At 28.6% G+C, this 22,969-nt stretch overlaps 1 protein-coding gene across 1 annotated transcript in view; it reads left to right on the top strand.

Annotated features, from left to right (window-relative positions):
- Positions 1-22,969, top strand: part of LOC129959242 (zinc finger protein 184-like) — a 97,856-nt gene that overhangs the window by 64,899 nt on the left and 9,988 nt on the right. The window contains exons 3-6 of the mRNA XM_056072066.1: positions 5,667-5,744; positions 14,466-14,660; positions 16,849-17,043; positions 19,217-19,417. Of these exons, the coding sequence (XP_055928041.1) occupies positions 5,667-5,744; positions 14,466-14,660; positions 16,849-17,043; positions 19,217-19,417 (669 nt within the window). The remainder of the gene's footprint in view (positions 1-5,666; positions 5,745-14,465; positions 14,661-16,848; positions 17,044-19,216; positions 19,418-22,969) is intronic.

Consider the following 22,969-nt stretch of genomic DNA (forward strand, 5'->3'; position numbering starts at 1 on the left):
GTGTAACAGAATTTTAGTTAGAATTGAACACAGAAAAAACATGCAAGAAAATGTCCGTCAAAATTTAAAATTCGGCGCAGTTAACGTTAAAGTTCATAGGTAATAATCGAAAACGTAAGATGAAGAAGAGGGAAAGAAAAAAAAAATTGAGAATTGACAAAAACTAACTTTCTAGTCACTAAATGTTTTTTTTTTAATCGCTTATTGGAAAAAACACTTCTGTATCATTTGTCCATTAACAGCAAAGCCGGATTAAGCTATCTAGGACTTTAAGCAATGGAAGTCTCGGGGCTTCTTTTTGCCTCCTCTCCATCTTCTAAAACTAGATATTTTTTATTGATTTTAATTCAGTCTCTAAGTAGGCAGCTTTAAATAGCACATTTTGAAAACTGAAATAGCAATGCATTAAACTGCGAATCACTTTCAGGTGAGTTGGTTTCAGTTCATCGTGCATGAAGAATTAAAATTTAAATGTGATTTTATACAGAATATTTAGAAAATGGCAAGACTTTTTAACACTATTCAATATTATTTAATTATAGAATAGGTCATTTTTTGAATAACAAAGCAAAATACTTTTTTTAGTTTTATTAATGAATCGTGCATGAAGAATTAAAATTTAAATGTGATTTTATACAGAATATTTAGAAAATGGCAAAACTTTTTAACACTATTCAATATTATTTAATTATAGAATAGGTCATTTTTTAAATTACAAGGTAAAATACTTTTTTTACTTTTATTACGCAGAGAATAAAACGGAATTAAGAATACAACGTCTCGTCTATGTCTTCAAACCTGCATTCTACTTAAACCAAAATATGTTACATATATATAATGCAAACGTTTTGGTAATCTAAATAATAAAGAAATAATACTATTAGTTTCAGGAAGTCGTCTCGAACCGTTTCGGAATTTTAACACTTGCACCACAGAAGGAAACAGGGGAACAGAGAGAAACGGTAAGTAAAAAGAGCTTTATCCAATGTTCTTTGCTGGGCATGTTTTTCTCTTTGGTATTCATTTCCTGTATTGATATTCATTTTTTAATAATGCAAAATTATGTTAATTAAAACTGTGCCGTGTTTCTATTTATTTCTTAATGAATAAGAAACGTCTCTTCCAACGTTCATCTTATCCTTATTTTGATGAAACCAAAACAGAATGGCACATGCACAAAAGAGCGGAGAGTTTTCGTATCTGAAAATTGATGATACTGACAAAGATTCATTTTGAATTGTGTTCAAAATTTTCTTACTGTCGTTGTTTACAAGGAAATACCTGTAATTTGTAATAGGTGTAATTGTTTTGAATTATTCTTATTCTTAAAGCGGAAATTCATTTCTTGGAACTCGCGTGTAGATTCGGGACAAGTTAATGCGACAAATCAATTAAATACAATTGACACTCACTTTAGGAAGCAGTTGTAGAAAAATTACTGAATAATTAAAAGTAGAATAATTAAATAGTGAATAATTAAAAGTGGTTGTAGAATAATTTAAAGTAGTTGTAGAATAATTGAATAAACGCATTGCGTTTAAACATAACCTACTTCACAGATGTCTTTTTTTTTAATTCAATTTGCATACATGCAGAGTACTTTAAAAGTAATGTAGTACGTGTTTTGGAGTGATAAAATATACCGGGAAAAACCTTTTTTAACATAGAATGGTCACAAATTAAGTGGTTATATGCTTGAGAGCAGGTTGTTTCAAAAAATTCAATTAAAGATGCTTATGTGGGCAAGATCATTAAAGAATTTTAAGGGATTAGTATTCGATATAGCTATACAAAGAAGGTGGATATACTTTTTTTTCTTATTGTCTTGACAGTGGCAACTGCAAGATAAAGGTCATTCCGGCGTAGGATATCATGGAACGCTTTTAAGCCCCCACCCCCCGAATGTTCTTTCCATTTTCCTAAAAGGGATCTTTCAGGTAAGGTGAAAGATAGGAAGAACCTTAAAGAAAGTAAAATTCACGCTGTTACTCTTTCCCCCACAAAAAATGTCCCTTCCATTTTCCTACAAGGGATCTTTCAGGTAAGGTAAAAGATAGGAAGATCCTTTTCATAGGAATGTCCTTTTCATAGTAAAATCTGAATATACGATAATAAAGAATTCAAAATCAACTTTTACAACTAGACAGAAATATAAGAAATAAGGATGGCTGATTCACTTGAAAGGGTTTTTTATTTGTATAAATTTGCTATAAATTTAGTAAAATTTATAAAATTCACTTCAATAGTAAAATCTGAAATTTTACATTTTTAAAAAAAATTTTATTTTAAACAGTCTTGAACTGGTGTTTTTATTAAATAATTTTTTGCGTTTCAAATAAGGTTAATTCAGAAATAGTCTTTTTAAAATCATTTTAATTATTTATTACAAAGATCTCCGTTAGAAAGCAATTTGAAATATCCCAAAAAAATCATGTTCCAAAGATTATGTAGCACTGCAATGCAGAACAGTGTAACAGAATTTTAGTTAGAATTGAACACAGAAAAAACATGCAAGAAAATGTCCGTCAAAATTTAAAATTCGGCGCAGTTAACGTTAAAGTTCATAGGTAATAATCGAAAACGTAAGATGAAGAAGAGGGAAAGAAAAAAAAAATTGAGAATTGACAAAAACTAACTTTCTAGTCACTAAATGTTTTTTTTTAATCGCTTATTGGAAAAAACACTTCTGTATCATTTGTCCATTAACAGCAAAGCCGGATTAAGCTATCTAGGACTTTAAGCAATGGAAGTCTCGGGGCTTCTTTTTGCCTCCTCTCCATCTTCTAAAACTAGATATTTTTTATTGATTTTAATTCAGTCTCTAAGTAGGCAGCTTTAAATAGCACATTTTGAAAACTGAAATAGCAATGCATTAAACTGCGAATCACTTTCAGGTGAGTTGGTTTCAGTTCATCGTGCATGAAGAATTAAAATTTAAATGTGATTTTATACAGAATATTTAGAAAATGGCAAGACTTTTTAACACTATTCAATATTATTTAATTATAGAATAGGTCATTTTTTGAATAACAAAGCAAAATACTTTTTTTAGTTTTATTAATGAATCGTGCATGAAGAATTAAAATTTAAATGTGATTTTATACAGAATATTTAGAAAATGGCAAAACTTTTTAACACTATTCAATATTATTTAATTATAGAATAGGTCATTTTTTAAATTACAAGGTAAAATACTTTTTTTACTTTTATTACGCAGAGAATAAAACGGAATTAAGAATACAACGTCTCGTCTATGTCTTCAAACCTGCATTCTACTTAAACCAAAATATGTTACATATATATAATGCAAACGTTTTGGTAATCTAAATAATAAAGAAATAATACTATTAGTTTCAGGAAGTCGTCTCGAACCGTTTCGGAATTTTAACACTTGCACCACAGAAGGAAACAGGGGAACAGAGAGAAACGGTAAGTAAAAAGAGCTTTATCCAATGTTCTTTGCTGGGCATGTTTTTCTCTTTGGTATTCATTTCCTGTATTGATATTCATTTTTTAATAATGCAAAATTATGTTAATTAAAACTGTGCCGTGTTTCTATTTATTTCTTAATGAATAAGAAACGTCTCTTCCAACGTTCATCTTATCCTTATTTTGATGAAACCAAAACAGAATGGCACATGCACAAAAGAGCGGAGAGTTTTCGTATCTGAAAATTGATGATACTGACAAAGATTCATTTTGAATTGTGTTCAAAATTTTCTTACTGTCGTTGTTTACAAGGAAATACCTGTAATTTGTAATAGGTGTAATTGTTTTGAATTATTCTTATTCTTAAAGCGGAAATTCATTTCTTGGAACTCGCGTGTAGATTCGGGACAAGTTAATGCGACAAATCAATTAAATACAATTGACACTCACTTCAGGAAGCAGTTGTAGAAAAATTACTGAATAATTAAAAGTAGAATAATTAAATAGTGAATAATTAAAAGTGGTTGTAGAATAATTTAAAGTAGTTGTAGAATAATTGAATAAACGCATTGCGTTTAAACATAACCTACTTCACAGATGTCTTTTTTTTTTAATTCAATTTGCATACATGCAGAGTACTTTAAAAGTAATGTAGTACGTGTTTTGGAGTGATAAAATATACCGGGAAAAACCTTTTTTAACATAGAATGGTCACAAATTAAGTGGTTATATGCTTGAGAGCAGGTTGTTTCAAAAAATTCAATTAAAGATGCTTATGTGGGCAAGATCATTAAAGAATTTTAAGGGATTAGTATTCGATATAGCTATACAAAGAAGGTGGATATACTTTTTTTTCTTATTGTCTTGACAGTGGCAACTGCAAGATAAAGGTCATTCCGGCGTAGGATATCATGGAACGCTTTTAAGCCCCCACCCCCCGAATGTTCTTTCCATTTTCCTAAAAGGGATCTTTCAGGTAAGGTGAAAGATAGGAAGAACCTTAAAGAAAGTAAAATTCACGCTTTTACTCTTTCCCCCACAAAAAATGTCCCTTCCATTTTCCTACAAGGGATCTTTCAGGTAAGGTAAAAGATAGGAAGATCCTTTTCATAGGAATGTCCTTTTCATAGTAAAATCTGAATATACGATAATAAAGAATTCAAAATCAACTTTTACAACTAGACAGAAATATAAGAAATAAGGATGGCTGATTCACTTGAAAGGGTTTTTTATTTGTATAAATTTGCTATAAATTTAGTAAAATTTATAAAATTCACTTCAATAGTAAAATCTGAAATTTTACATTTTTAAAAAAAAATTTATTTTAAACAGTCTTGAACTGGTGTTTTTATTAAATAATTTTTTGCGTTTCAAATAAGGTTAATTCAGAAATAGTCTTTTTAAAATCATTTTAATTATTTATTACAAAGATCTCCGTTAGAAAGCAATTTGAAATATCCCAAAAAAATCATGTTCCAAAGATTATGTAGCACTGCAATGCAGAACAGTGTAACAGAATTTTAGTTAGAATTGAACACAGAAAAAACATGCAAGAAAATGTCCGTCAAAATTTAAAATTCGGCGCAGTTAACGTTAAAGTTCATAGGTAATAATCGAAAACGTAAGATGAAGAAGAGGGAAAGAAAAAAAAATTGAGAATTGACAAAAACTAACTTTCTAGTCACTAAATGTTTTTTTTTAATCGCTTATTGGAAAAAACACTTCTGTATCATTTGTCCATTAACAGCAAAGCCGGATTAAGCTATCTAGGACTTTAAGCAATGGAAGTCTCGGGGCTTCTTTTTGCCTCCTCTCCATCTTCTAAAACTAGATATTTTTTATTGATTTTAATTCAGTCTCTAAGTAGGCAGCTTTAAATAGCACATTTTGAAAACTGAAATAGCAATGCATTAAACTGCGAATCACTTTCAGGTGAGTTGGTTTCAGTTCATCGTGCATGAAGAATTAAAATTTAAATGTGATTTTATACAGAATATTTAGAAAATGGCAAAACTTTTTAACACTATTCAATATTATTTAATTATAGAATAGGTCATTTTTTAAATTACAAGGTAAAATACTTTTTTTACTTTTATTACGCAGAGAATAAAACGGAATTAAGAATACAACGTCTCGTCTATGTCTTCAAACCTGCATTCTACTTAAACCAAAATATGTTACATATATATAATGCAAACGTTTTGGTAATCTAAATAATAAAGAAATAATACTATTAGTTTCAGGAAGTCGTCTCGAACCGTTTCGGAATTTTAACACTTGCACCACAGAAGGAAACAGGGGAACAGAGGGAAACGGTAAGTAAAAAGACCTTTATCCAATGTTCTTTGCTGGGCATGTTTTTCTCTTTGGTATTCATTTCCTGTATTGATATTCATTTTTTAATAATGCAAAATTATGTTAATTAAAACTGTGCCGTGTTTCTATTTATTTCTTAATGAATAAGAAACGTCTCTTCCAACGTTCATCTTATCCTTATTTTGATGAAACCAAAACAGAATGGCACATGCACAAAAGAGCGGAGAGTTTTCGTATCTGAAAATTGATGATACTGACAAAGATTCATTTTCAATTGTGTTCAAAATTTTCTTACTGTCGTTGTTTACAAGGAAATACCTGTAATTTGTAATAGGTGTAATTGTTTTGAATTATTCTTATTCTTAAAGCGGAAATTCATTTCTTGGAACTCGCGTGTAGATTCGGGACAAGTTAATGCGACAAATCAATTAAATACAATTGACACTCACTTCAGGAAGCAGTTGTAGAAAAATTACTGAATAATTAAAAGTAGAATAATTAAATGGTGAATAATTAAAAGTGGTTGTAGAATAATTTAAAGTAGTTGTAGAATAATTGAATAAACGCATTGCGTTTAAACATAACCTACTTCACAGATGTCTTTTTTTTAAATTCAATTTGCATACATGCAGAGTACTTTAAAAGTAATGTAGTACGTGTTTTGGAGTGATAAAATATACCGGGAAAAACCTTTTTTAACATAGAATGGTCACAAATTAAGTGGTTATATGCTTGAGAGCAGGTTGTTTCAAAAAATTCAATTAAAGATGCTTATGTGGGCAAGATCATTAAAGAATTTTAAGGGATTAGTATTCGATATAGCTATACAAAGAAGGTGGATATACTTTTTTTTCTTATTGTCTTGACAGTGGCAACTGCAAGATAAAGGTCATTCCGGCGTAGGATATCATGGAACGCTTTTAAGCCCCCACCCCCCGAATGTTCTTTCCATTTTCCTAAAAGGGATCTTTCAGGTAAGGTGAAAGATAGGAAGAACCTTAAAGAAAGTAAAATTCACGCTTTTACTCTTTCCCCCACAAAAAATTTCCCTTCCATTTTCCTACAAGGGATCTTTCAGGTAAGGTAAAAGATAGGAAGATCCTTTTCATAGGAATGTCCTTTTCATAGTAAAATCTGAATATACGATAATAAAGAATTCAAAATCAACTTTTACAACTAGACAGAAATATAAGAAATAAGGATGGCTGATTCACTTGAAAGGGTTTTTTATTTGTATAAATTTGCTATAAATTTAGTAAAATTTATAAAATTCACTTCAATAGTAAAATCTGAAATTTTACATTTTTAAAAAAAATTTTATTTTAAACAGTCTTGAACTGGTGTTTTTATTAAATAATTTTTTGCGTTTCAAATAAGGTTAATTCAGAAATAGTCTTTTTAAAATCATTTTAATTATTTATTACAAAGATCTCCGTTAGAAAGCAATTTGAAATATCCCAAAAAAATCATGTTCCAAAGATTATGTAGCACTGCAATGCAGAACAGTGTGACAGAATTTTAGTTAGAATTGAACACAGAAAAAACATGCAAGAAAATGTCCGTCAAAATTTAAAATTCGGCGCAGTTAACGTTAAAGTTCATAGGTAATAATCGAAAACGTAAGATGAAGAAGAGGGAAAGAAAAAAAAAATTGAGAATTGACAAAAACTAACTTTCTAGTTACTAAATGTTTTTTTTTAATCGCTTATTGGAAAAAACACTTCTGTATCATTTGTCCATTAACAGCAAAGCCGGATTAAGCTATCTAGGACTTTAAGCAATGGAAGGCTCGGGGCTTCTTTTTGCCTCCTCTCCATCTTCTAAAACTAGATATTTTTTATTGATTTTAATTCAGTCTCTAAGTAGGCAGCTTTAAATAGCACATTTTGAAAACTGAAATAGCAATGCATTAAACTGCGAATCACTTTCAGGTGAGTTGGTTTCAGTTCATCGTGCATGAAGAATTAAAATTTAAATGTGATTTTATACAGAATATTTAGAAAATGGCAAAATTTTTTAACACTATTCAATATTATTTAATTATAGAATAGGTCATTTTTTAAATAACAAAGCAAAATACTTTTTTTAGTTTTATTAATGAATCGTGCATGAAGAATTAAAATTTAAATGTGATTTTATACAGAATATTTAGAAAATGGCAAAACTTTTTAACACTATTCAATATTATTTAATTATAGAATAGGTCATTTTTTAAATTACAAAGCAAAAAACTTTTTTTAGTTTTATTAATGAATCGTGCATGAAGAATTAAAATTTAAATGTGATTTTATACAGAATATTTAGAAAATGGCAAAACTTTTTAACACTATTCAATATTATTTAATTATAGAATAGGTCATTTTTTAAATTACAAGGTAAAATACTTTTTTTACTTTTATTACGCAGAGAATAAAACGGAATTAAGAATACAACGTCTCGTCTATGTCTTCAAACCTGCATTCTACTTAAACCAAAATATGTTACATATATATAATGCAAACGTTTTGGTAATCTAAATAATAAAGAAATAATACTATTAGTTTCAGGAAGTCGTCTCGAACCGTTTCGGAATTTTAACACTTGCACCACAGAAGGAAACAGGGGAACAGAGGGAAACGGTAAGTAAAAAGAGCTTTATCCAATGTTCTTTGCTGGGCATGTTTTTCTCTTTGGTATTCATTTCCTGTATTGATATTCATTTTTTAATAATGCAAAATTATGTTAATTAAAACTGTGCCGTGTTTCTATTTATTTCTTAATGAATAAGAAACGTCTCTTCCAACGTTCATCTTATCCTTATTTTGATGAAACCAAAACAGAATGGCACATGCACAAAAGAGCGGACAGTTTTCGTATCTGAAAATTGATGATACTGACAAAGATTCATTTTCAATTGTGTTCAAAATTTTCTTACTGTCGTTGTTTACAAGGAAATACCTGTAATTTGTAATAGGTGTAATTGTTTTGAATTATTCTTATTCTTAAAGCAGAAATTCATTTCTTGGAACTCGCGTGTAGATTCGGGACAAGTTAATGCGACAAATCAATTAAATACAATAGACACTCACTTCAGGAAGCAGTTGTAGAAAAATTACTGAATAATTAAAAGTAGAATAATTAAATAGTGAATAATTAAAAGTGGTTGTAGAATAATTTAAAGTAGTTGTAGAATAATTGAATAAACGCATTGCGTTTAAACATAACCTACTTCACAGATGTCTTTTTTTTAAATTCAATTTGCATACATGCAGAGTACTTTAAAAGTAATGTAGTACGTGTTTTGGAGTGATAAAATATACCGGGAAAAACCTTTTTTAACATAGAATGGTCACAAATTAAGTGGTTATATGCTTGAGAGCAGGTTGTTTCAAAAAATGCAATTAAAGATGCTTATGTGGGCAAGATCATTAAAGAATTTTAAGGGATTAGTATTCGATATAGCTATACAACGAAGGTGGATATACTTTTTTTTCTTATTGTCTTGACAGTGGCAACTGCAAGATAAAGGTCATTCCGGCGTAGGATATCATGGAACGCTTTTAAGCCCCCACCCCCCGAAGGTTCTTTCCATTTTCCTAAAAGGGATCTTTCAGGTAAGGTGAAAGATAGGAAGAACCTTAAAGAAAGTAAAATTCACGCTTTTACTCTTTCCCCCACAAAAAATTTCCCTTCCATTTTCCTACAAGGGATCTTTCAGGTAAGGTAAAAGATAGGAAGATCCTTTTCATAGGAATGTCCTTTTCATAGTAAAATCTGAATATACGATAATAAAGAATTCAAAATCAACTTTTACAACTAGACAGAAATATAAGAAATAAGGATGGCTGATTCACTTGAAAGGGTTTTTTATTTGTATAAATTTGCTATAAATTTAGTAAAATTTATAAAATTCACTTCAATAGTAAAATCTGAAATTTTACATTTTAAAAAAAAAATTTATTTTAAACAGTCTTGAACTGGTGTTTTTATTAAATAATTTTTTGCGTTTCAAATAAGGTTAATTCAGAAATAGTCTTTTTAAAATCATTTTAATTATTTATTACAAAGATCTCCGTTAGAAAGCAATTTGAAATATCCCAAAAAAATCATGTTCCAAAGATTATGTAGCACTGCAATGCAGAACAGTGTGACAGAATTTTAGTTAGAATTGAACACAGAAAAAACATGCAAGAAAATGTCCGTCAAAATTTAAAATTCGGCGCAGTTAACGTTAAAGTTCATAGGTAATAATCGAAAACGTAAGATGAAGAAGAGGGAAAGAAAAAAAAAATTGAGAATTGACAAAAACTAACTTTCTAGTTACTAAATGTTTTTTTTTTAATCGCTTATTGGAAAAAACACTTCTGTATCATTTGTCCATTAACAGCAAAGCCGGATTAAGCTATCTAGGACTTTAAGCAATGGAAGGCTCGGGGCTTCTTTTTGCCTCCTCTCCATCTTCTAAAACTAGATATTTTTTATTGATTTTAATTCAGTCTCTAAGTAGGCATCTTTAAATAGCACATTTTGAAAACTGAAATAGCAATGCATTAAACTGCGAATCACTTTCAGGTGAGTTGGTTTCAGTTCATCGTGCATGAAGAATTAAAATTTAAATGTGATTTTATACAGAATATTTAGAAAATGGCAAAATTTTTTAACACTATTCAATATTATTTAATTATAGAATAGGTCATTTTTTAAATAACAAAGCAAAATACTTTTTTTAGTTTTATTAATGAATCGTGCATGAAGAATTAAAATTTAAATGTGATTTTATACAGAATATTTAGAAAATGGCAAAACTTTTTAACACTATTCAATATTATTTAATTATAGAATAGGTCATTTTTTAAATTACAAAGCAAAAATCTTTTTTTAGTTTTATTAATGAATCGTGCATGAAGAATTAAAATTTAAATGTGATTTTATACAGAATATTTAGAAAATGGCAAAACTTTTTAACACTATTCAATATTATTTAATTATAGAATAGGTCATTTTTTAAATTACAGGGCGAAATGCTTTTTTTAGTTTTATTAAGCAGCACACTATAAATAAAACTAAATAATATTCTGTTAGAATAATGTTTAAAAATACAAAAGATACTTGATTTCGAATTTTAAAAAAGTAGAATTCACGGTTATTGTAAACTCATTTAAAGTACAACATGAATTAACTTCACCGCAAAAAAAAAAAAATAAAAAACCTTTCGTGATATCTAAAAGTTAGGGGAACCTAGGCAGTTGCCTACTTCCCTTATTTAAAATCCGATTCTAAATATCAACACTTGTGCGATCTGTCAAGTCAATTAAGGGTTTTAAATGTATTCTGTTATTATCACTGAAATCATAAAATAAAGACATATTTAAATATTGAAAATGTTTCAAAAATTAATGCATTTCTTTGTATTTAATTAATAATTCATTCTAATCTAAACTACATTTTAATAATATTTTATTAAAAAACTCAGATCTACTGAGAAAAGCTCAAATTACTAACAAATATGAGTTAAAACATCTCAATTAATTAAATGTGATTATGAAAATGCTATAGATAATTTCCAGGAATTGATAAATATTTTGGATAATTTTTCAAAAACTGTCCAAGATAAATAAACATCAATGAAGTTAGCGGCACTTTCCAAGACTGGCATTCAGAATATACGTAATTTCTTGATTTCCCTTCCTATACCATTGATTGAGAAATGCTTGCATTGCTACTTGCTTCTGTTAGTTCTAGAATAAATATTTTCATTGTGCCCTTAACTTGAGTTAAATCTGTGAACTTATCTATGCAGTCTGATTATTTTTGTTATATTCAAACTAAATTTTATTTTAAAAATTGGCGATCTTTTTTAACATGTTAATAACACTAAACAAAACTTGGGCTTTCTGGCCCAATGAATCTATAATCAAGCAAAATACTAAAATTTTAGATTTAATAATAATGGACAATTTAGTTTTTGATAATGATGACAAAAATAATATTATTTGAAAGTAAAGCAGTTCTATCTCATGTGGCCTGCTAGATCAAAACAATTAAGTAAATAGAATGAAGAATACTTTTTTTTAAAACAGGAACGTGCATGTTCCTGATATTTATTCGCTATTCTGTTTTAACAACACAATATAGAGCACAGCAATGAAGTATACAATTATTCATGATGCAAATTTTAGTTATATACATGATTTTAAATATTTTTAAAGAAATATGGGTGGATATGAGAAGGAACAGCAATTCCTCCAAAAATTAATGTATTATATACAATCCGATGATCAAATCCAGGCTTGAATGGATGAATACAGGCCTGCAATTAGCCATTCATCCTCAAATTGCTCAGGGAAAAGAAAGATATCATTATAAGGGAAAAAACGTTATAAAAATAAAACAAACTAGTTTATTTTGTTCCTAGTAGGCACCTCTTTAGAGGACGACTCTTTAATTGGCGATTTACTTTCAGCCGGTTATTAAAAATTCAAATGGCCAGTGTGAATCGTTACTGAATTAGAATTAAAGGAAAACATTTCGTGGGAAGCATATGTGATTCATACGGCCCGAATAAATTCATTACCTCTGAGCTAAACTTGCTTCACGTCGCGGCTAATGTTAACACTGCAGTAATATTTATCTTAAAGTTGGCGACATGCAGAATATAATATTTCATTCCATTATGCTTTAAAATGTTTGACTGATGTTTAAAATACTGATTCGGGGAAAACCCGAATTTAAAGCATAATCTCCCCTCCTTCGCCACAGCTAGCATATAAGGCCTGTTCTAGATAAATCAATTCAATTAAGGAAAATTCATTGAATCTTGAATAATATACATATTTATGTTTTTATAGATATAATGATTAAAAAGTAATTTTTTTTGAATAATAATTGCATTTTTATTCAAACCTTATTACTGTAAAGTAATTAAACAGCAGACTTAATTTGGAAGATTAACTTAAGGGAATACAAAAGAAATTTGTATTTTTTATAGAAAGTGAGTGACATCTTAAAATAAAAGTAATAGATGGGCCTGTGAAGAAATTATAATCCCGAAGAACGCCATTCGCATGAGATGATAGTTTATAAAGGTTGATGCATATTTAAGAGGATTTTTATTCTAAGGACTTTAATTTCGTCATAATGTTTTTCAAGATATGGTTTTACCGTCGATTAAAATATTTCCAACAAGTTTTTTAAAAGTGACGAAATCTTTCTAAAGAAGTATTTTAACTAATTTTACCGTAGAGAACGGAAAAGAAAAATAACTTTCTTAGAAATGCTTTCATGTGCATTAACTCTTGAGAGAAGGCTCTTGGCACCTTTTCTTCGTTGCTTTTACGGGGCTGACATTTTCTAAAAGGAATTTGATATGCAGATGTACCTTGAGGCTCTAAATGTTATCTGGAACCCCCCTACACGTTTTTGTCCCGGGGTCTCATTCGAGCTCTTTTTGAGTGACTTCGTTATGAATTGGCGGTTTAATGTTCCAGCCCTTGAAATAATGATAGAAATAAATAAAATTAGAAATTTCTTAACACTTCAGTACAGTATATTGGCGTGAGCTTCGCTAAATTGCACAATGGCTCGGAAATTTTTTTAAACTTGTTTGATATATTTAATCGAAAGAATTTGATCAAAAATAAAATTAAAAGTGATGCGAAAATATAGCATATTTTTTCGTTTTTAAAACAGAAGAAGAATGGAATCAGTTCATATTCACGTAACACGCGTTCTAATTAGCCTTCCAATATAATCTATGGATTTTTAATTAACTTGCTGGAAGAATAAAGACGTGTCATGACAGAACAGTGTAAGATGGCACATATTTCGATGTTATTTGATAAATAATGTAATGTCACAGGGTATCTTGTAAAGTGGCATATATTTCGTGGTTAATCTCTAATCGTAATAAAGATGAATGTATGCTTGCATGTATCTGTTGATCCACTACAGGTTAGACCCCTTTAAATCAATACATAGTGAAAAGGTGACATTCAATGATCAATCATAAATAATTATTAATATTCCATTTTCATATAAATTACGCATATGGAATATTAATACTTGTAGAAAACCCAGAGTTAAGGAGAAGCACTGACACGGGTTGCTTTAAAAAGCATAAATCATATAAATTTCGATATGTATATCGAATGCATAATAGTCAGGGTAAAATCATCATACATGCGACATATATCAATCCATTCGCGATACGTGAAACAATGTTTCTTATAAAAAGTATCATGCTTAGCTGAAGAATGCTTCATTCGTTAACATGCTCTGACAACAAAATCCTTTCACTGCTTAAAATATTGTTTGGGACCAATGTTCCGCTTCAATTTTTGTTTATTTCTGTTACTGTTTTTTTTTTTTTTTCTTCATTTTGAGCACATTTGTTAAATAACTTTGTATAAGAACAGACATGTGTTTTCATATGGTTGACAAAAATTTATTTTAATGCTGCGTCAAACATTATGGGAAAAAAAGAGATTTTTCTACTCTCTAACATGATCCTTCTTATAGACATGCTGATGTAAGGCTTGCCTGTCTTATAATGATTAAATAATGATAACTATCCAAATTTTCTTTTGAATGTAATAAATTAAACACATTTTTATTTTAGAAAGTTCTGAATGTAATAAATTAAACACATTTTTGTTTTATAAAATCTTGAATGTTATAAATTAAGCACAATTTTGTCTTAGAAAGAACTTGAATATAATAAATCAAACATATTTTTGTTTTAGTATTACCATTTGGTTGCCAGATTTGCTTGAAAACTTTCCCAAATACGGAGGATCTACAGGAGCATGAAAAAACACACAGATGGAAAGTATGTCCTAGCTCTCCTGGATGCTTCACTAAATTTTTAAGCAAAGATAAAATGGAGCAGCATCAGCAACTTCATCGTCCGGATGGACATCCAAAGCCAAAACCAGAAAGTAAGTGTACAGTAGTTGAAAGTGATGACAATGAATTGATTCAAGTTGATTAAAATTCAAAATCAAATTCCAAAGAACTGAGTACACCAAAAACCAATATTCTCAAAATTTGTTTGAAAAAATAAAAATGTAAGATTAGATACTAAAAAGTCAGACAAACGGAAGAACAGAGCACCAAAACAGTAAATTAAATAATAAAGATCCAAATTCAAATTCTTTTAATCTTAGTCTATGTAAAAAATGCATTATCAATGAACTGAATGAAATAATTTTCAATATGTCACTATTTTATTTCCTTTGTCAAGAAATTAAAATCGAATATGATATTGATTTATTATTTATACTAAAATGTCAAAAAAAAAAATACTTAATATTTTTAATTTTTTTTTAGGAATACTTTTTTATTTTAAAATTTTTCAGCTAATTTTTCTAATTTCTTAATTTCAAAAGTAGTCTCTTCAGTGTCAGTTTCTAAATCTTAAAAACCTTATTTCAATTATATTATTTTATATTTGATTTGAAATTACAAATGCATATCATTTCCATGCTAGTATCATTTCTTTAATGCGTATTCTGAGGTTTCGTTCTTTTTTTTTTTTTTTTTTTTTTTTTTTCTAACAGTGAAACGCTTTTGTGTTTCATTATGATGTATTTGATCTATGATTATTCCTTCTTTGATTTTGAGTATCAATGCATGTTTTTTTAATATCGTAATACTTAATGAGTGTGTTTAGTTATTAGAAAATCCTTTTTATAATGAAGTTCTTTTGAATTTTGTGAATGATAATTCTCCTCGTCAGAATAATTTTACGTTTATTGATATATTTATGTTGTAGGAGAATATTTTATTCCATTTCCTGAAGCATTATTTCGCCTCACATAATATTATCCTGTATCAGAACAATTATGTGAGGCTTTTGCTTTCTATTAGATTTTGTTGGAGAAACACTTCAACAAGTGGCCTACTTCAACCCTAGACAATTGCCTCTTTGCTTATTTAATAATCCGATTCTAACTATCAACACTTGTCCGATCTCTCAAATGAATTAAGGGTTTTAAATGTATTCTGTTACAATCACTAAAAACTAAATATTGTCAATATTTCAGAAATTTATGCATTTCTTTGTATTTAATTAATTATGATTCATTAGCACAGTTAAAAAGCACAATGGCTCAGAAAAGAAAAGAAAAAATTTAACTTGTTTCATCTAATTAATCGAAAGAATTTGATCAAAAATAAAATTAAAAGTGAGACGAATATATAGAATATTTTTTCCTTTTTAAAACAGAAGAAGAATGGAATCAGTTCATATTCACGTGACACGCGTTCTAATAAGCCTTCCAATAAAATCTATGGATTTTTAATTAACTTGCTGGAAGAATAAAGACGTGTCATGACAGAACAGTGTAAGATGGCACATATTTCGATGTTATTTGATAAATAATGTAATGTCACAGGGTATCTTGTAAAGCAACATATATTTCGTTGTTAATTTTTAATAATAATAAAGATGAATGTATGCGTGCATGTATCTGTTGATCCTCTACAGGTTAGACTCTTTAAATCAATGCAAAGTGGAAAGGTGACATTCAATGATCAATCATAAATAATTATTAATATTCCATTTTCATACAAATTACACATATGGAATAATAATCTTGAAGAGAAACCAAAGTTTATAGGAGAAGCACTGACACGGGTTGCATTAAACAACACAAATCATACAAATTTCTATATGTATTTCGAATACATACTAGGCAGTGTAAAATAATCATACATAAGACACTTATAAATCAATTCGCTCTACGTGAAACAATGTTTCTCATGAAAAGTATCCTGCTTAGCAGAAGAATGCTTCTGTCGTTAACATGCTCTCACGCCTCAAAATATTCTTTGGTACCCAATGTTCCGCTGCAATTTTTGTTTATTTCTTTTACTGGTTTGTTTTTAATTTTGAGCACATTTGTTTAAATAATTTTGTATAAAAACAGAAAGGTGTTTTCATATGGATGACAAAAATCTGTTTCAAAGGTATGTCAAACATTATGGGTGTTGATGTGAGGCGTGCTGGTCTTATAATGATTAATTAATAATAACTATGCAAATTTTTTTGAATGTAATAAAATAAACAGAATTTTGTTTTAGAAAGATCTTGAATGTAATAAATTAAACATATTTTTGTTTTAGAATATCGTTTTAGATGCAGAATATGTCACACAAATTTTTGGCGAAAGATAGATCTAAAGAAGCATGAAAAAATGCACGGACTGGAAAAATGCGGTAAAGGTCCTTCATGCATAAAGGAATTGGGTCCCAAAGTTCAAATGGTGCATCCTGAGCAGCTTCATCGTCCGGATGGACATCCAAAGCCAAAACCAGAAAGTAAGTGTACAGTAGTTGAAAGTGATGACACTGAATTGATTCAAGTTGATTAAAATTCGAAAGAACTGAGTACACCAAAAACCAATATTGTCAAAATTTGTTTGAAAAAATAAAAATGTAAGATTAGATACTGAAAAGTCAGACAAAGGGAAGAACAGAGAATCAAAACAATTAATTAAATAATAAAGATACAAATTCAAATTCTTTTAATCTTAGTCTATGTAAAAAATGCATTATCAATGAACTGAATGAAATAATTTTCAACATGTCACTATTTTATTTCCTTTGTCAAGAAATTAAAATCGAATATGATATTGATTTATTATTTATACTAAAATTTCAAAAAAAATACTTAATATTTTTTAATTGTTTTTTTAGGAATACATTTTTAATTCAAAATTTTTCAGCTAATTTTTCTAATTTCTTAATTTCAAAAGTAATCACTTCAGTGTCAGTTTCTAAATCTTCAAAACCTTATTTCAATTATATTATTTTATATTTGATTTGAAATTACAAATGCATATCATTTCCATGCTAGTATCATTTCTTTAATGTGTATTCTGAGGTTTCGTTTTTTTTTTTTTTTTTTTTTTTTTAACAGTGAAACGCTTTTGTGTTTCATTATGATGTATTTGATCTATGATTATTCTTTATTTGATTTTGAGTATCAATACATGTTTTTTTAATATCGTTATATTTAATAAGTGTGTTTAGTTATTAGAAAATCCTTTTTTATAATTAAGTTCTTTAGATTTTGTGAATGATAATTCTCCTCATCAGAATAATTTTATGTTTATTGATATATTTATGTTGCACGAGAATGTTTTATTTCATTTCCTAAAGCATTATTTCGTCTCACGTAATATTATCTGTAATCAGAATAATTATGTAAGTCTTTTGATTTCTATTAGATTTTGTTGGAGAAACACTTCAACAGGTTGCCTACTTCAACCCTAGACACTTGCCTCTTAGCTTATTTAATAATCCGATTCTAACTATCAACACTTGTCTGATCTGTCAAATGAATTAAGGGTTTTAAATGTATTCTGTTACTATCACTGAATACTAAATATTGAAAATATTTCAGAAATTTATGCATTTCTTTGTATTTAATTAATTATGATTCATTACCACAGCTGCTAGCACAGCTAAATAGCACAATGGCTCAGAAAAAAAAAAGAAAACATTTAACTTGTTTCATCTAATTAATCGAAAGAATTTGATCAAAAATAAAATTAAAAGTGATGCAAAAATATAGCATATATTTCGTTTTTAAAACAGAAGAAGAATGGAATTCACGTGACACGCGTTCTAAATAAGCCTTCCAATATAATCTATGGATTTTTAATTAACTTGCTTGAAGAATAAAGACGTGTCATGGCAGAACAGTGTAAGATGGCACATATTTCGATGTTATTTGATAAATAATGTAATGTCACAGGGTATCTTGTAAAGCAACATATATTTCGTTGTTAATTTTTAATAATAATAAAGATGAATGTATGCGTGCATTTATCTGTTGATCCTCTACAGGTGAGATTCTTTAAATCAATGCAAAGTGGAATAGTGACATTCAATGATCAATCATAAATAATTATTAATATTCCATTTTCATACAAATTACACATATGGAATAATAATCTTCAAGAGAAACCAAAGTTTATAGGAGAAGCACTGACAAGGGTTGCATTAAATAACACAAATCATACAAATTTCTATATGTATTTCGAATACATACTAGGCAGTGTAAAATAATCATACATAAGACACTTATCAATCAATTCGCTCTACATGAAACAATGTTTCTCATGAAAAGTATCCTGCTTAGCAGAAGAATGCTTCTGTCGTTAACATGCTCTCACGCCTCAAAATTTTCTTTGGTACCCAATATTCCTCTGCAATTTTTGTTTATTTCTTTTACTGGTTTGTTTTTTAATTTTCAGCACATTTGTTTAAATAATTTTATATAAAAACAGAAAGGTGTTTTCATATGGATGACAAAAATCTGTTTTAAAGGTACGTCAAACACTATGGGTGTTGATGTGAGGCTTGCTGGTCTTATAATGATTAATTAATAATAACTATGCAAATTTTTTTTGAATGTAATAAAATAAACACAATTTTGTTTTAGAAAGATCTTGAATGTAATAAATTAAACATATTTTTGTTTTAGAATATCGTTTTAGATGCAAAATATGCCTCACAAATTTTTGGCGAAAGATAGATCTAAAGAAGCATGAAAAAATGCACAGACCGGAAAAATGCGGTAAAGGTCCTTCATGCATAAAGGAATTGGGTCCCAAAGTTCAAATGGTGCATCCTGAGCAATTTCATAGTCCGGATGGACATCCAAAGCCTAATCCAGGAGGAAACGGTATAGTAGTATAGTTTCTACTAAAATGTATAAAAAAATACTTAATATTTTTTAATTGTTTTTTTAGGAATACATTTTTAATTCAAAGTTTTTCAGCTAATTTTTCTAATTTCTTAATTTCAAAAGTAGTCACTTCAGTGTCAGTTTCTAAATCTTCAAAACCTTATTTCAATTATATTATTTTATATTTGATTTGACAATACAAATGCATATCATTTCCATTCTAGTATCATTTCTTTGATACACATTCTGAGAGTTCGTTTTTTTTTTTTTTTTTTTTTTTTTCCCTAACAGTGACACGTTTTTGTGTTTCATTATGATGTATTTGATCTATGATTATTCTTTATTTGATTTTGAGTATTAATGCCAGTTTTTTTTATTATCATTATACTTAATGAGTGAGCTTAGTTATAAGAAAATCCTTTTTATAATTAAGTTCTTTTAAATTTTGTGAATGATAATTCTCCACGTCAGAATAATTTTATGTTTTTGGGTATATTTATGTTGTAGGAGAATGTTTTATTTCATTTTCTAAACCATTATTTCGCCTCACGTAATATTATCTGTAATCAGAATAAATATGTAAGTCTTTTGATTTCTATTAGATTTTGTTGGAGAAGTACTTCAACCCCAGACACTTGCCTCTTTGCTTATTTAATAATCCGATTCTAACTGTCAAAACTTGTACGATCTGTCAAGTCAATTAAGGGTTTTAAATGTATTCTGTTATTATCACTGAAATCATAAAATAAAGACATATTTAAATATTGAAAATGTTTCAAAAATTAATGCATTTCTTTGTATTTAATTAATAATTCATTCTAATCTAAACTACATTTTAATAATATTTTATTAAAAAACTCAGATCTACTGAGAAAAGCTCAAATTACTAACAAATATGAGTTAAAACATCTCAATTTAGTAAATGCGATTATGAAAATGCTATGGATAATTTCCAGGAATTGATAAATATTTTAAAAAATTTTTCAAAGTCTGTCCAAGACTGTATCCATAGGATTTTTGTTTTCTTAGTAAATAAACATTAATGAAGTCAGCGGCACTTTCCAAGACTGGCATTCAGAGCATACGTAATTTCTTGATATCCCTTCCTAGACCAATAATTGAAAAAGGCTTGCAGTGCTACTTGCTTCTGTCAGTTCTAGAATGAACATTTTCATTATGCCCTTAACTTGAGTTAAATCTGTGAACTTAAAAAAAATTTTTAATCTCCATAACACGAAACAAAACTGGGACTTTTTGGGCCACTAAATCTATATTCTAGCAAAATCCTAAAAATTTTCATTTAATAATAATGGACAAATTAGTCTATCATAAAGATGACAAAAATAATATTTTTGAAAATAAAGTAGTTGTATCTCATGTGGCCTGCTACATTAAAACAATTTAGCAGACAGAATGAAGAATACGTTTTTTAAAACAAGAACGTGCATGTTCCTGATATTTTTTCGCTATTGTATTCTGTTGACAACACATTATATAGCAAAGCTATAAAATAAAAAATTATTCATGATGCAAATTTTAATTAAATACATGATTTTAAATATTTTTAGAGAAATATGGGTGGTTATGAGAAGGAACAGCAATTCTTCCAAAAAATAATGAAGTATATACAATCCGATGATCAAATCCAGGTTTTCATGGATGAATACAGGCCTACAATTAGCGATTCATCATAAAATTGCTCAGGGAAAAGAAAGAAATCATTATACTAGAAAAAACGTCATAAAAATAAAGCAAGCAAGTTTATTTTGTTCAGTGGGCAACTCTTTAAAAGGCGACTCTTTCATTGACGATTTACTTTCAGCCAGTTATAAAACATTCAAATGGCCAGGGTGAATCGTTACTGAGTTAGAAATAAAGGAAAACAATTTCATGGGAAGCATATGTGATTCATACGACCCGAATAAATTCATTAGCTGTGAGACACACTTGCTTCACTTCGCGGCTAATGTTAACACTGCCGTAATATTTATCTTAAAGTTGGCGGCATGCAGAATATAATATTTTATTCGATTATGGCATAAAATATTTGACTGATGATTAAAATACTGATACGGGGAAAACCGAGAATATCTCTCCTCCTTCGCCATTGCTAGCATATTAATTCTGTTCTAGATAAATAAATTCAATAAAGGAAAATTCAGTGAATCTTGAATAATGTAAATATATATGTTTTTATAGATATTATGATTAAAAAGAAAATATCGAATTTTTGAATAGTAATTGCATTTTTATTCAAACCATATTTCCGTAATGTAATTAACTGGCAGACTTAATTTGAACGATTAACTTGAAGTAATACAAAGGAGATTTGTGTTTTTTCTAGAAAGTGAGTGGCAATCTTAGAATAAAAGTGATAGATTGGCATGTTAAGAAATTATAATCCCGAAGAACGCCACTCGCATGAGATGATAGTTTATAAAGGCTGATGCATATTTAAGAGTATTTTTATTCGAAAGACTTTAATTTCATAATAATGTTTTTCAAAGAATGGTTTTACCGTCAATTAAAATATTTCCAACAAGTTTTTTTAACGTGACGAAATTTTTCAAAAGAAGTATTTTAACTAATTTGACCGTAGAGAACGGAAAAGAAAAATAACTTTCTTAGAAATACTTTCATGTGCATTAACTCTTGAGAGAAGGCTTTTGGCACCTTTTCTTCGCTGCTTTTATGTGGCTGACATTTTCAAAAAGGAATTTGATAGGTAGATGTACCTTGAGGCGTTAAATGTTATCTGGCACTGTCCTACACGTTTTTTTCTCGGGGTTTCATTCGAGCTTCTATTGAGTGACTTTGTTATGAATTGGAGGTTTAATGTTCTAGCCCTTAAACTAATGATAGCATTAAATAAAATTATAAATTTCTTAACACTTCAGTAAAGTATATTGGCATGAGCTTCGCTAAATTTCAAAACGGCTCAGACAAAAAAGGAAATATTTTTAACTTGTTTGATATAATTAATCGATAGAAATTTATCAAAAATAAAATTAAAAGTGATGCGAAAAAGTAGCATTGTTTTTCGCTTTTGAAATAGAAGAAGAATGGAATCAGTTCATATTCACTTTATACACGTTCTAATAAGCATTCCAATATAATCTATGGATTTTTAAATAACTTTCTGGAAGAATAAATACGTGGCATGTCATAGCAGTGTAAGATGACACATATTTCAATGTTAATTGACAAATAAAGACATGTCACAGGGTATCTTGTAAAGAGACATATATTTCGTTGTTGATCTCTAATAATAATAAAGATGAATGTATGTGGGAATGTTTGTGTTCATCCTCTACAGGTTAGAACCCTTTAAATCAATACATAGTGCAAAGGTGACGTTCAATGATCAATCATAAATAAATATTGATATTCCATTTTCGTACAAATTAAACATATGGAATATTAATACTTGAAGAGAACCCAAAGTTTACAGGAGAAGCACTGACACGGGTTGCATTAAATAACACAAATCATCCAAATTTCTATATGCATCTCTAATACCTACTAGTCGATGTAAAATAATCATACATA

Source organism: Argiope bruennichi, chromosome X1 (genome assembly GCF_947563725.1).
Source record: "Argiope bruennichi chromosome X1, qqArgBrue1.1, whole genome shotgun sequence".
Taxonomy (NCBI): Eukaryota; Metazoa; Arthropoda; class Arachnida; order Araneae; family Araneidae; genus Argiope; species Argiope bruennichi.